At 32.4% G+C, this 11,915-nt stretch overlaps 1 protein-coding gene across 1 annotated transcript in view; it reads left to right on the top strand.

Annotated features, from left to right (window-relative positions):
- The first annotated feature begins 259 nt into the window (after nucleotides 1–259).
- LOC108911012 (diacylglycerol kinase eta) overlaps nucleotides 260–11,915 on the top strand; it is a 120,588-nt gene continuing 108,932 nt past the window's right edge. Inside the window, exons 1-2 of the mRNA XM_018715823.1 lie at nucleotides 260–342; nucleotides 9,174–9,376. Of these exons, the coding sequence (XP_018571339.1) occupies nucleotides 260–342; nucleotides 9,174–9,376 (286 nt within the window). The remainder of the gene's footprint in view (nucleotides 343–9,173; nucleotides 9,377–11,915) is intronic.

Here is an 11,915-nt window from a genome sequence, read left to right as displayed (position 1 = left end):
TTATAATTTTTTACACTAATTATTTAAAAACTAACTATAATCAAATCAATGAATTTAATGAATTTCTAATCAGCATATTTCTATACATATAAGGAATACATAATTTTTCTCAGACCGAAAAAATATATGAAAAAAAACGTATATATTTTTTTCTTTAATATTTGAAGGGGTAGCGGGTAATTGATATTGTTGGAACAGTTTAGACTAAATATAAATAAGCTTGTAACTAAATTTTCCGTTTTTTTTTCAGAACATCATGATGCCCCATCAGTGGATGGAGGGAAATTTACCTGTTTCAGCTAAATGCGCAGTATGTGATAAAAATTGTGGTTCAGTTCTTAGGTAAGTTTTATTGTGCTGATGCACAGTAGTAAATACACATTTATTTATCCAAACTTCAATGACTTCTGTTTTACTTACTTTCTAATATTACAACAAAATAACCGTAACTTTAGAGTTATTAAACTAAACCAAGTTAATTTTTAAAATTTTCCTTAATTATCATCAGGCAAATAAAGTGATATACAAAGTGTTTTTGAAATAGATTCAAAGAGGTAATAAAACAAATTATTTTTAAAGAAAATGTTTCATATGAACGTGGGTCGTATATACTTTGTTTCGTTTTCGAAATAAATAATGTAAAAATTTAAAAATATCACACTTTCTGAAATATATTTTGATATTTTTGAGGAGCTGTTTCCTTAGATAATAAAAAATTTCTACGCCAATGATTTTTTGTCCTATTGCACATTGTATTTAAAATTGTATTTCTCACAAAAACAACTCTAAATCAATTGGTAATAAAAATCACTAATTGAATTTATAGAGTACTCTTTAGCATCAAAATTCTAAGGCTCTTAGTAGCACTGAACTTAGAGGGTTGATTGACATACTGAAACCTTACACCATTAAAGAAATTATTTGTTATTCAGCTTATTCTTGATTTTAATTACTATACATTACTGTAGACATAGACCAACACGAAATTCAGAACGAAAAATATGGTAAAATTCCTCGAACTTTCCATGGTAACCTGTTATATTTAATATTACATAAATGTTACATGAACTTTACTTGAACACTCCATGGCAACAAGTTACCATGTAATTTTACCATAATTTTTATTACAGTATACAATAAAATATATGTTACTTATTTCTACATTTTAAAGATTGCTTTTTAAGGTGGGTTTCTTTTAAAATTGGATTAATACAGAGCCTTCAAAAATGTTTACAACCCATGTGACCGCTGATCTTAGGCAATCCAACGTTGCACGATTGGTACTGGTAACGAAGAATCCTAAAAATTGGCATCATCAATAATATTAATGATTCGTTTACAATAACCAATGAACAAACCGTTACGCCTGAGCTCGAGATAATGCGATCGCTGATTGGTTGAATAGTATCTCGTGAAAAATTACGCCTATCCTGTGAAACCGGAATTTAATTCCCAACATGAAAATGACTGGTCACGTGGCTTGTAAACATTTATGAAGGCTCTGTAGATATTAAATTGTATTCAGTATTACATTTTGAACAGCACCACTTTCTTATTTTAGAACGTATATATTCATTTTCAAATTTGTATTTCTACATGTACTAATCCATGAGGTCAATATACGTAATTTTCTGCCCTAGTTTCAGAGTAGTGTTAAAAGGACTGAAAAATCGTATTATGCGTTCTTTACCGAAAAACTATCGATAGCTTAATTGAATTGTACCTGTCCCTATTCACTAATAGGAAAATTTCGCTTCGATAGACGTACATCTAAGACTTAATTTTTTTTTGACCCTGTATAACGGTTTTGTTAATGCAATGACATATACAGAGTGTTACTATGCACCAATATTATCCTGTAATGATAAACTTCGTAGAAATAAATAAATATTCAAATTGGAAATCTTAAACAGACTAAATTAAAGAAAATACTACATATTAAAAAAGAACGATAACTCAAATAATACGTTAAAAAATAAATCACAGAATTTCCAATGAATTAATTTGAGAAATATCCGTATTTTCAATATTTGTAATTATAGCCTAATATTCAGATTTATAGTGATCGACTGTATTTGTCATTAGGTCATTATATTAACAAGGTGTACACTGCAACTAAAACATTTTTTTTCTCTTTCTGTAAAATTCAGTTTGATAAATATTGGATTTTGAAGATAGCATTTACTGAACCTATGTCCTAACAAAATTTTCATATTAACAAATAGAGATACGTACAATTAAATGAAGCTATTCGTTTTTTTAATTTTTTGGCACATTTTTTAATATAGTAGACCATGCAATTAAGCAATTAGAAAAAAAAATTATGTGTGGAGGGTGGACTTCATCGAGTATTATGTGCCTACAAATGTTTTTAAATTGACTTCATTCTACAATAGGAGGCAAATAATGCTCAAAGAGGTAGATACTATGTGAAATAACAAAACTTTCAGAGTAAATAAAATTCTGTAACAAGTTAAAAGCATCCTTTATAAATATAAAAATCTAAATTTTAAAAATCGAAAATGTCTTATAGTGATTTGATAATGTAAATTTTCAAAATAACTTTATCATGAATTAAATGTGTGAAATTATTAAATGTTCGCTATAATACTTTCAGTAGATAATTGAACAAAGGAAATTATTTATTTCAGAGAACTTATTTGCAACAAGGACATACAGTTTTACATACACATGTTACACATTATAAAATTATAAGCTAATTGAAATAATAAATAATAATAAAAACGTTTTCTAAAATACTATCAAATAAAGTCAAATAATGTTCTTCGACACCAAAAATCAAAATATGCAAAAGATATCTAATCTCATGAACAAGATTCTTAACTGATGGCATTGCGGATAACAACTAGTCTATTCGTCTATTAATATTATTAATACAAAAACAATTGTTAAATAATGTGATCATTCAAAGAAATACCTTGTATTCTTATTGTTCTCAACCTTGTCAAAGAGCAACACATAAAAATAGCCACAATAGAAAGATTTTACTAGTTCTACGTTTTATTTAGGACCGATTTTTCCAATGGCCTTCCTGTAAATGAAATTAATAATTAATAGCACAAAATTGTGCCTAAAACACAAATCTTTTAGAAAAAAATAAATTTTGAATAAACAAAAGTGTGGACACTATAACTAGATTAATGTAAATAAAATTTTTACTTTTTCGTGTTTGACTTCATTCGACAGGTTTTTGGAAAAACTTTCAAAATTATTTGAATTAGCTTGCGAGTTAACAGGCGTAGAGCAAACTGCATCCTTAATAAATCCCCAAACAAAAAAATCCAATCCAAATCCAATCCAAATCCAAAGGTGTTAGATCAGGCGATCGCGGAGGCCACCCAACTGGACCTCCACGATCCACCCATCTCTGTGGATACTCTGTATTCAGTCAGTTTCGTACCACCAAAGAGTACTGGAAAGAGGCATCCATCTAATTGAAAACACGAGTCTATTCTTTGTTGAAAAGGAACATCATCTAACATGTTATCATGCTGGGTAGTTAAAAATTCAAGAAATAATTGACCGCTTNGCATAAAACACAAATCTTTTAGAAAAAAATAAATTTTGAATAAACAAAAGTGTGGACACTATAACTAGATTAATGTAAATAAAATTTTTACTTTTTCGTGTTTGACTTCATTCGACAGGTTTTTGGAAAAACTTTCAAAATTATTTGAATTAGCTTGCGAGTTAACAGGCGTAGAGCAAACTGCATCCTTAATAAATCCCCAAACAAAAAAATCCAATCCAAATCCAATCCAAATCCAAAGGTGTTAGATCAGGCGATCGCGGAGGCCACCCAACTGGACCTCCACGATCCACCCATCTCTGTGGATACTCTGTATTCAGTCAGTTTCGTACCACCAAAGAGTACTGGAAAGAGGCATCCATCTAATTGAAAACACGAGTCTATTCTTTGTTGAAAAGGAACATCATCTAACATGTTATCATGCTGGGTAGTTAAAAATTCAAGAAATAATTGACCGCTTAATCAATTGGGCAGAATGTAAGGTCCCAACAAAAAATACTTGGCAACTCAAAAACAGACATATTCACGGCACACTTTGTAACAAGTAAATAAATAAATTAAGCAAATCTCGAACCTATTCATGAACGTGTTTTATTTCTGACTAAACAAAGCGAGATAGGAAAAAAATTTGATCACAAAAAAGTTGTATTTTTGATAGCTAAATCTGAGAAAAATTTCAAACTTACCAAAAAGCAGTGGCGTACCATATTTTTTTCTATTTTTATCAAGCTGGTATCTTGTTGTGACGCCACTGGAGAAAATAGGACAAATTAAATTATGTGCGAAAATGAGTATTATTATTACAAACAAAGTCGGCAAGTTTCAACAAAGTTTAAAAAGGGGCTTTCGTTTTACGAATATAAAATCAATTCTCATTTTAAACTTGAACACTCTGTAAATCGAAAACGACGCATCTATACATATATGTTTACATGAACTTTTTTTAAAGGACTTTTAGTACAAGTTGTGAAAGTCCTGCTTCAAAAAACGCGGACACCCTGTATTTAAAAAAGGAGGACATACGGGGTATCCCGAAATTCATGCAACAAAATTTGGTCATAGATTCTTAAGCCAAATTTAGGAGACCCGTGTTTTTTCTTTTTGCCAACTGGCCCCCTCTTTCGGAGTTACAGCCCTCTGAAATCTGCCCCTAAGAAGTCTTTTTTATATCTCAAAACCATGTTGTACGAGAATCACTAAATTTAGTACACAGGGGTTTTATGACATGTGGAATCTCACAGTGATATGCTTTTTGGCGAGAAACCCCCTTAAGACACTTTTTCGTGGGCCCCCTTGTCTTTGGAAACAGAAAAATTTGATCGCAAGTTTGATTTTTTTTTTAGTTAGCTAGAAAGCCATTGAATTTAGAAACTTTTTTGGCTCTTGATATTTGTTTCGTAAAACGCAATGTTTTGAGGAAAATCGCGAATCACGATATGCATTCGATCACATGTTTCCATTTTTCTCGGAAACATTGCGTTTTACGAAAAAATTATAAAGGGACAAAAAGTTTCTAAATTTAATGGCTTTCTAGTGGACTGATAATTTTTAAGAAATTTAAATATGCGACCAAATTTTTTTGGCTTCAAAGACAAGGGTGCCCACTAAAAATTGTCTTAAAGGGGTTCCCCGCCAAAAAACGTAGCACCATCAGATTCCACATGTCATAAAACCCCTGTGTACCAAATTTACTGATTCTCGTACAACAGGGTTCTGAGATATAAAAAAAAAAAGATTATTCCTAGAGGCGGACTTCGGGGAGCTGTAACTCCGAAAGAGGGGGCCACTTGGCAAAAATAAAAAATACGGGTCCCTTAATTTGTCTTAAGAATCTGTGACCAAATTTTGTTGCATGAATTTTGGGACACCCTGTATAGTGTTATTTTGTCGTTCGACACTATAATAGTCATCAAATTTAACAAATAAACACACAATAGCAACATTCTGGAGACCGTTTCTAACTTAGCTGGGGATAGGGAAGTACTTGACGAGAGCTTGAATTTGGCTGTAAATACTTTCGGAGGTTAAACTCACGCATAAAAGTTAGATACCTATATTCCTGTATTGAAAATAAAATATTTTGAAGTAAATACTTCAATGTTCAAGTGTACTTGATTTCCTTCTTCCCAGTAAACTCAAATAAACATTTACTAAAGCTGTATTCAACAGTCTGAGCATCAATTATACTTCTACAAATGTGAATCACCTCTCCCCACCTTTTACCGCAACTAGCTAGGACAAGTTTTAAGTGTTAGCGGGATATAACCTACAAAACATGTGACATATATTATCTATGAGAGCATGACTAGTATGTCACTAAACGGAATAAACTTTTTAATTAATGATATTATGGAAGATGCTTACCATATCCCTTAAAAATGAATAAAGTCAAGATTACTATGCAACTAATGCGTGTGTATGCTCTTCTACTTTACATTTACTAAATATATCTTTTAAATTCTTGGAATAATATCTTATTATAAAAGGTTTTCCGTCATTCTGTTCTAGAAGGATAAATTAAACAAAAAAGGATCTGGTAATATATTAAGAAAGAACATGTTGAATTGTGCATACTATTTTTACTATTTTACTAAACTATTTTTCCAAAGGATTACTCAGCAAATATAATAGAGAAGATCAAACAAACGCACTATTTGCATGACAATCTTGGGTTTATCCATTGTAGAGGATCAGTAAATAATCAAAAGTATAGGTGTTCTATTAAAAATTAACACAAGTTTGGTTCTATCTGAGAAATTCAATCCAATTGTTTTATGTACTTCTTTGATATTGCAGGAAAATTTACCAAAGCTTCCGTCTCTACAACTTTTTTCTACACAGAAAAGTAAAAAAGATAAGAAGGATAGAATATTATGTGAATTACCTTGTACATCAATGTACAGTGATTATAAAAAGTCGAAATCTAGACTGAAACAACTTCGTTAACCTAATATCTCAATTTTTTTTAAAATTTATTCATGTTTTTTTTTATTTGTGATATGGTATAAAGTTTCTTTTCCGGTATAGTTAAAAATATAAATTAACAAAATAGAAATTAAAAATATAATTATAAATTTATATTATAGTAAAATAAAATGAAGATACAATTTTTTATATACAGGGTGGTCCGAATTTTATGCAGGAAACTTCGAGGACAGATAGATCTCTTTAAAATAATAGGAGTTTGCCTTATAAACATAGGTCTGGAACGGCCTCGTTTTAGAGATACAGGGTGTTGAAGTTGTTAAAAAAAATATATTTTTTGTTTATATCTCAGGAATCTATTAACCGATCTCAATAAAATTTGGTACAAATAATGTACGATAGTAGGCCTTGCATTCCCTAAAATATGAGCTCTAAAGGTTTAACCAGTGGTGTACAACTGGACAGGGGTCACCCCCTTTTTATAAAAAAAACCTACGCCACTGTATTTTTTACAAGTTATTGTAACGGATTTATATTCTAATGCACTAAATACGTAAAAAAGGTGACTTGAATTTTTTCCTTAAGGTTCACCATTTTCAAGTTATTCACACAAATACAATCCCCTTGTGGCAGACACTTCAAATCATAATATTACAAAAATATTTATGTTTATGCTTAAAAGTAAGTGCAATTTGTAAGCACATCAACAAAATTCTTTCCACATCACTTGTGAGGTAGTGTTCCTGGTGTGTTTTAGTTTTCCCTGGAGGCATTATCTTTACAAATAAGAACAATTTAAATCAAAATAATAATAAAAATACATTTACCAAGCAACAACAACTAAACAAGAAACAAAATTAACGTTACGTATTTACAGCAATTGTTTAAAATGCGAACCACCCACATCGATACATTTCTGACATCTTCTATTAATGGAACTAATTGAAGCTAATATCATGTGGTGGTTTTCTTTTAATTCATTACACCCGTCTTCTATTCGCTGCAGTAGTTGTGATCTAGTATCTATTGGAGTAGAGTAAACTTTTCAGGTAGGTCACCCCAAACATAGAAGTCCAGGGAGTTTAGATCTGGCGATCTGGCTGGCCAAGACACTGGACCCTCTGCACCATTATGGTTGACATTGGCATTTGGTCTTCTACCTATCCATCATCTCATATAATTTTCATTAAGCCATTCTTGTATTATTCTCCTAAAATGCGCAGGAGCACCATCCATTTGTATCCAGCTATTTTGTCGTATATTTAATGGAACATCCTCTAATAATTCAAATAGATGGTTTTCTAGAAAGTTTAGAAATGACTCCGAATTTCATGAGGATTTTCTTGTGACCAAATATCCAGATTGTGAAAATTCACTACCCCTCGCCTTGTGAACGTAGCCTCATCGGTCCAAAGTATTTCTAGTAAGAATTCAAACAACCACTGATAAAAATTCAGGCGTCTCTCTGCATCTCCCGGAAGTAAATTTTGCACAGGTTGTAAATGGTACGGATTTCTGCCATCCTTACGTAGAACTTTTCAAATTTTCGATTTACTCACCCCAAGTTGTCGAGACGTTCTTCGTGAACCTACTTAGCCGAGGATCGTCGTGAAATGCTTTCAAAATTTCATTTCTGTGCCTTTCATTCCTTTGTCGTGATTTTCCCAATATTGTTTTAATCCAAAAAGATGAAAGCGATGAGTGTAGAGAATTTTGTTGATGTGCTTACAAATTGCACTTACTTTTAAGCATAAACATAAATATTCTTGTAATATTATGGTTAGAAGTGTCTGCCACAAGGGGATTGTATTGGTATGAATAACTTGGGAACGGTGAACATTAGGGAAAAAATTCAAGTTACCTTTTTTACGTATTTTGTGCATTAGAATATAAATTGGTTCGATGGATTCCGGAGATATAAACAAAAAATAAATATTTTTTAACAACTTCAACACCCTGTATCTCTAAAACGAGGCCGTTCCAGACCTATGTTTATAAGGCAAACACATACTATTTTAAAAAGATCTATCTGCCCTCGAAGTTTCCTGCATAAAATTCGGACCACCCCGTATATACGACAGTTATTTATTTATGAATTACTAACAACTAATGAGTAACAAACAAGCCCATCACTTACTAAACAGACAGATATCTGGATCAACTAAAATTGTGTATAATTTTATGTGCACTAAAGGAGTTTCACGCCATTTACCCAGAACTCTTTAATTTTATGATAACTTTGCAAGAACAGCTTTTTGTTTAAAATTTCAAAAAAACAATAGGCGTAGAAATTATGTTTAAAAGGGTGCACTGACTACCTGTCTCCCATGTCACTGGTGCCTATAGAGTATAGTGTGTAGGTCATTTTTAAAGAACATTATGTCTCTAGATATCACGATAAAACGGTAAAAATAAATTAAAGTGAACCCTGTATCTCAGTTAGAAAGTTATCTTCGACCTATGTTCATATGAACTTTTTTGTTAAAAACGAAGTCCTCTATCAACTGTTAAAGTAATAAGTATCTTTAATACCCTATATTTATATTTTTCTAAAAGAATCTCAAGACAAAATATCAGTTTTATTAATTCTGAAACATGATCATAAAATCTTAATTTAATATAAAATAGTAACCTAACTTTATTCACCATTTAAACCATCTCCGATGCATACATTCTTAAATATTACCTTTTGTTTCAGATTACAAGACTGGAGGTGTCTGTGGTGTCGAGCGACTGTCCATACCCAGTGTCGACCAAATATGCAATCCTGGTGCCCCCTGGGCCCCGCCAGAGTGAGTGTGGTGCCTCCAACGGCGCTACACTCCATTCAGGACGAGGCCTGGGAGGCAGTAAGACCACAGGCTTCCTCCCCTCTTTTAGTATTCGTTAATTCTAAGTCAGGTAAGATATTTTATATGTTATTCAATTTAGCAATCATTAATTGTTCAAACGTAACATCTCTATAGAAAACTATGAAATATAAATATCTGTAATTAATTAATACAATTGGAGATTAATCACTCCATAAATATTTTTTCCTTTTTTTTGGCTTGACCAAACTCAGCCACAAGTTGTAAGTGAATTTTATACTTTAGCAGGGTCCACTGTAGCAGTGACGAAAACTAGGAGGCTTGTTTCTTCTTATTATTATTATTTTTCTGCTTCTTAACCTATGGTTAGGTTCTATTCAAGTCCCATATCACCGCGGCCTTATTAGGCCTATTGTTTGTCACACTATTCAGTCCTATTCAGCAAGTAACATTGTCATTTTTACAAAGTCCAAAAGCTTCCTTGCCGACACTTCTCTCAGCTCCTTGGATTCCAGAAAGGGTTTTACCAGGAGCGTCATTCTACTACGTGCAAATCCTCAGCATTGGCCCACGATATGCAGAGAAGTCACTTCCTCTGCAGACCGGACTGTCTACAAGCCTTAGCTTATACAGATGTTTTTTAAAATTACAGTGTCCCGGTATAAGTCCGGTCACTTATCTGAGCGGAATTTTATTCAAGTTCAGCAATTCTTTTGTTCTTTCTGCAAAAGGCACTCCATAAGTTCCTTCACATGGCTTTGCCCTGGCCTTGAAGCCCAGTATTTTGAAGCCCCAGGGATATATGCCACAGAAGGGCTCCGGACCAATGAACTCTGTCCTGGATCCCTTTCTAGCAAGTTCATCCGCTGTCTCATTTCCGTCAATACCTTTGTGTCCTGGCCCCAACATAAACTAACTATATGGATAACCAGTTCAGTCAGCATTTTTAAACATCCCCACACAAGTTTTAAACTTACCTTGTGTCTGTCTAAAGCTTTAATTGCTGCTTGACTGTCAGAGAATTTATGGATATGAGTTTTGTTTATAACCTCTACTTACATTATCTGCTAAACACGCCATTATCGCGAAAATTTCTGCTTGAAATACAGCGGGAGACCTCCCCAGACTGTAACTTGCACTCTCTTTGATTCCATATATTCCTGCACCTATCTCGTTTTGGAGCCGTCCGTAAACCATAATAGGCTGCATCTTTCCAGGAAATCAAACTGTTTTTCCCATTTGCTTCAATCCTCTATTCGGGTCTTAAATGGCTTGTGGAAGTGAAACCTTGGAACCATCTTGTCAGACACCATCCCCAGTGTTGTTTCCGACATAGATGTTTCCATAATTCTGGAAGAGGGACTACCTCTCCAGTCGTTATTGTACCTAAGTCGGAGGGGGCCTTAACAGTGCATCAATTTCTTAATGATTGTGGAAACACTTTCACTTAATTTAATAATAATTTAAGCAAATTACCTATAAGAACTCTTATTTATTTGGGTATTTTCAAAATAGATTATGCTTGTTTTTTTAAATGTTGGCTTATGCATTCATAGGCGCTGAATACTTGGAGTTGTGTGTGTTTGAGCACCCACAGCGATTTTGCTTTCAGGCATATCAAACGTAGACTGATATTTTTATAATAAAAAAAAATTAAAATGTAACATAGGTAATAGTAGTATTATTTCATACACATCAAACTGATTGCAATTAGTAATCAGCCAGTCATAAAACAGTATTTTTTAAATTCTAAACCTCATTCGATTTCCACTGGCAGCATTCAATAATTTGTTCAGCACAATAGAATATAAATAATCTCATCGATTTTGCTGTGGGTGCAATTTTGCTACCAGGTGTATCAAATCAAAATGGGCATTCTTATTTACAAAAAATGTAAGATGTAACAAAGGTAATATTAATAATTTTTACGTAGAACTTAAACACGCATAAAAATATTAAAAAATAATTATTTCGGTTTTATGGTTAAGAATATACTCATGAAAATAAATAATAGTTGATGAAGTTTCTATGGTATCTACTATTTTGAAAATACAATATTAATGAAGGTTCTCCTTTTTATTAATATTTGGTTGTAACCATTTTCATAGTTAGTCCAATTTGCTTTCCAAATTGACATAAACATGCCAAAAATTATCAGATTATCCCTGTTGTCTTCAAAATAGATAATAATTTTTCTGTTTGCAAACAATTAAACAGTTTAATATTGAAAATTATTTAAAATCTTACTAAAAACTATGATGGTCCCAAGTAATTACTAAGAGTGTGAAAATAACGAGCGTTCAAATAAAAACGTGGTCGAAGTTGGCTCTGACACATTGGACGTAGGGAGTAGCTTATAGCGACCAACTTAACCTCATTTCTCAACGAGCTGTATAGCAGCTGTCAGTTTCAATAACGTTAATGACTATATAACTTTATTTTAAAGAATAATCGTGATAACAATAACAAACAATTAAAGGAGCTGCGGAAAGTGTCCCCCTCCTTGTTATAACAATAAATTAAAGCAGCTGCTGAAAGTGTCCCCCTCCTTGTTCCAAGCACTTTTCACACCTGTTCCTCAAAGAATTAAAGACATTTTCTAAGATGCTCGGGGTATTGTTAATTTCACG

Source organism: Anoplophora glabripennis, unplaced genomic scaffold (genome assembly GCF_000390285.2).
Source record: "Anoplophora glabripennis isolate ALB-LARVAE unplaced genomic scaffold, Agla_2.0 scaffold556, whole genome shotgun sequence".
NCBI classification, from domain to species: Eukaryota; Metazoa; Arthropoda; class Insecta; order Coleoptera; family Cerambycidae; genus Anoplophora; species Anoplophora glabripennis.
Note: the sequence above shows the minus strand (reverse complement) of the source record. Positions and strands in the feature narration are given on the sequence as shown.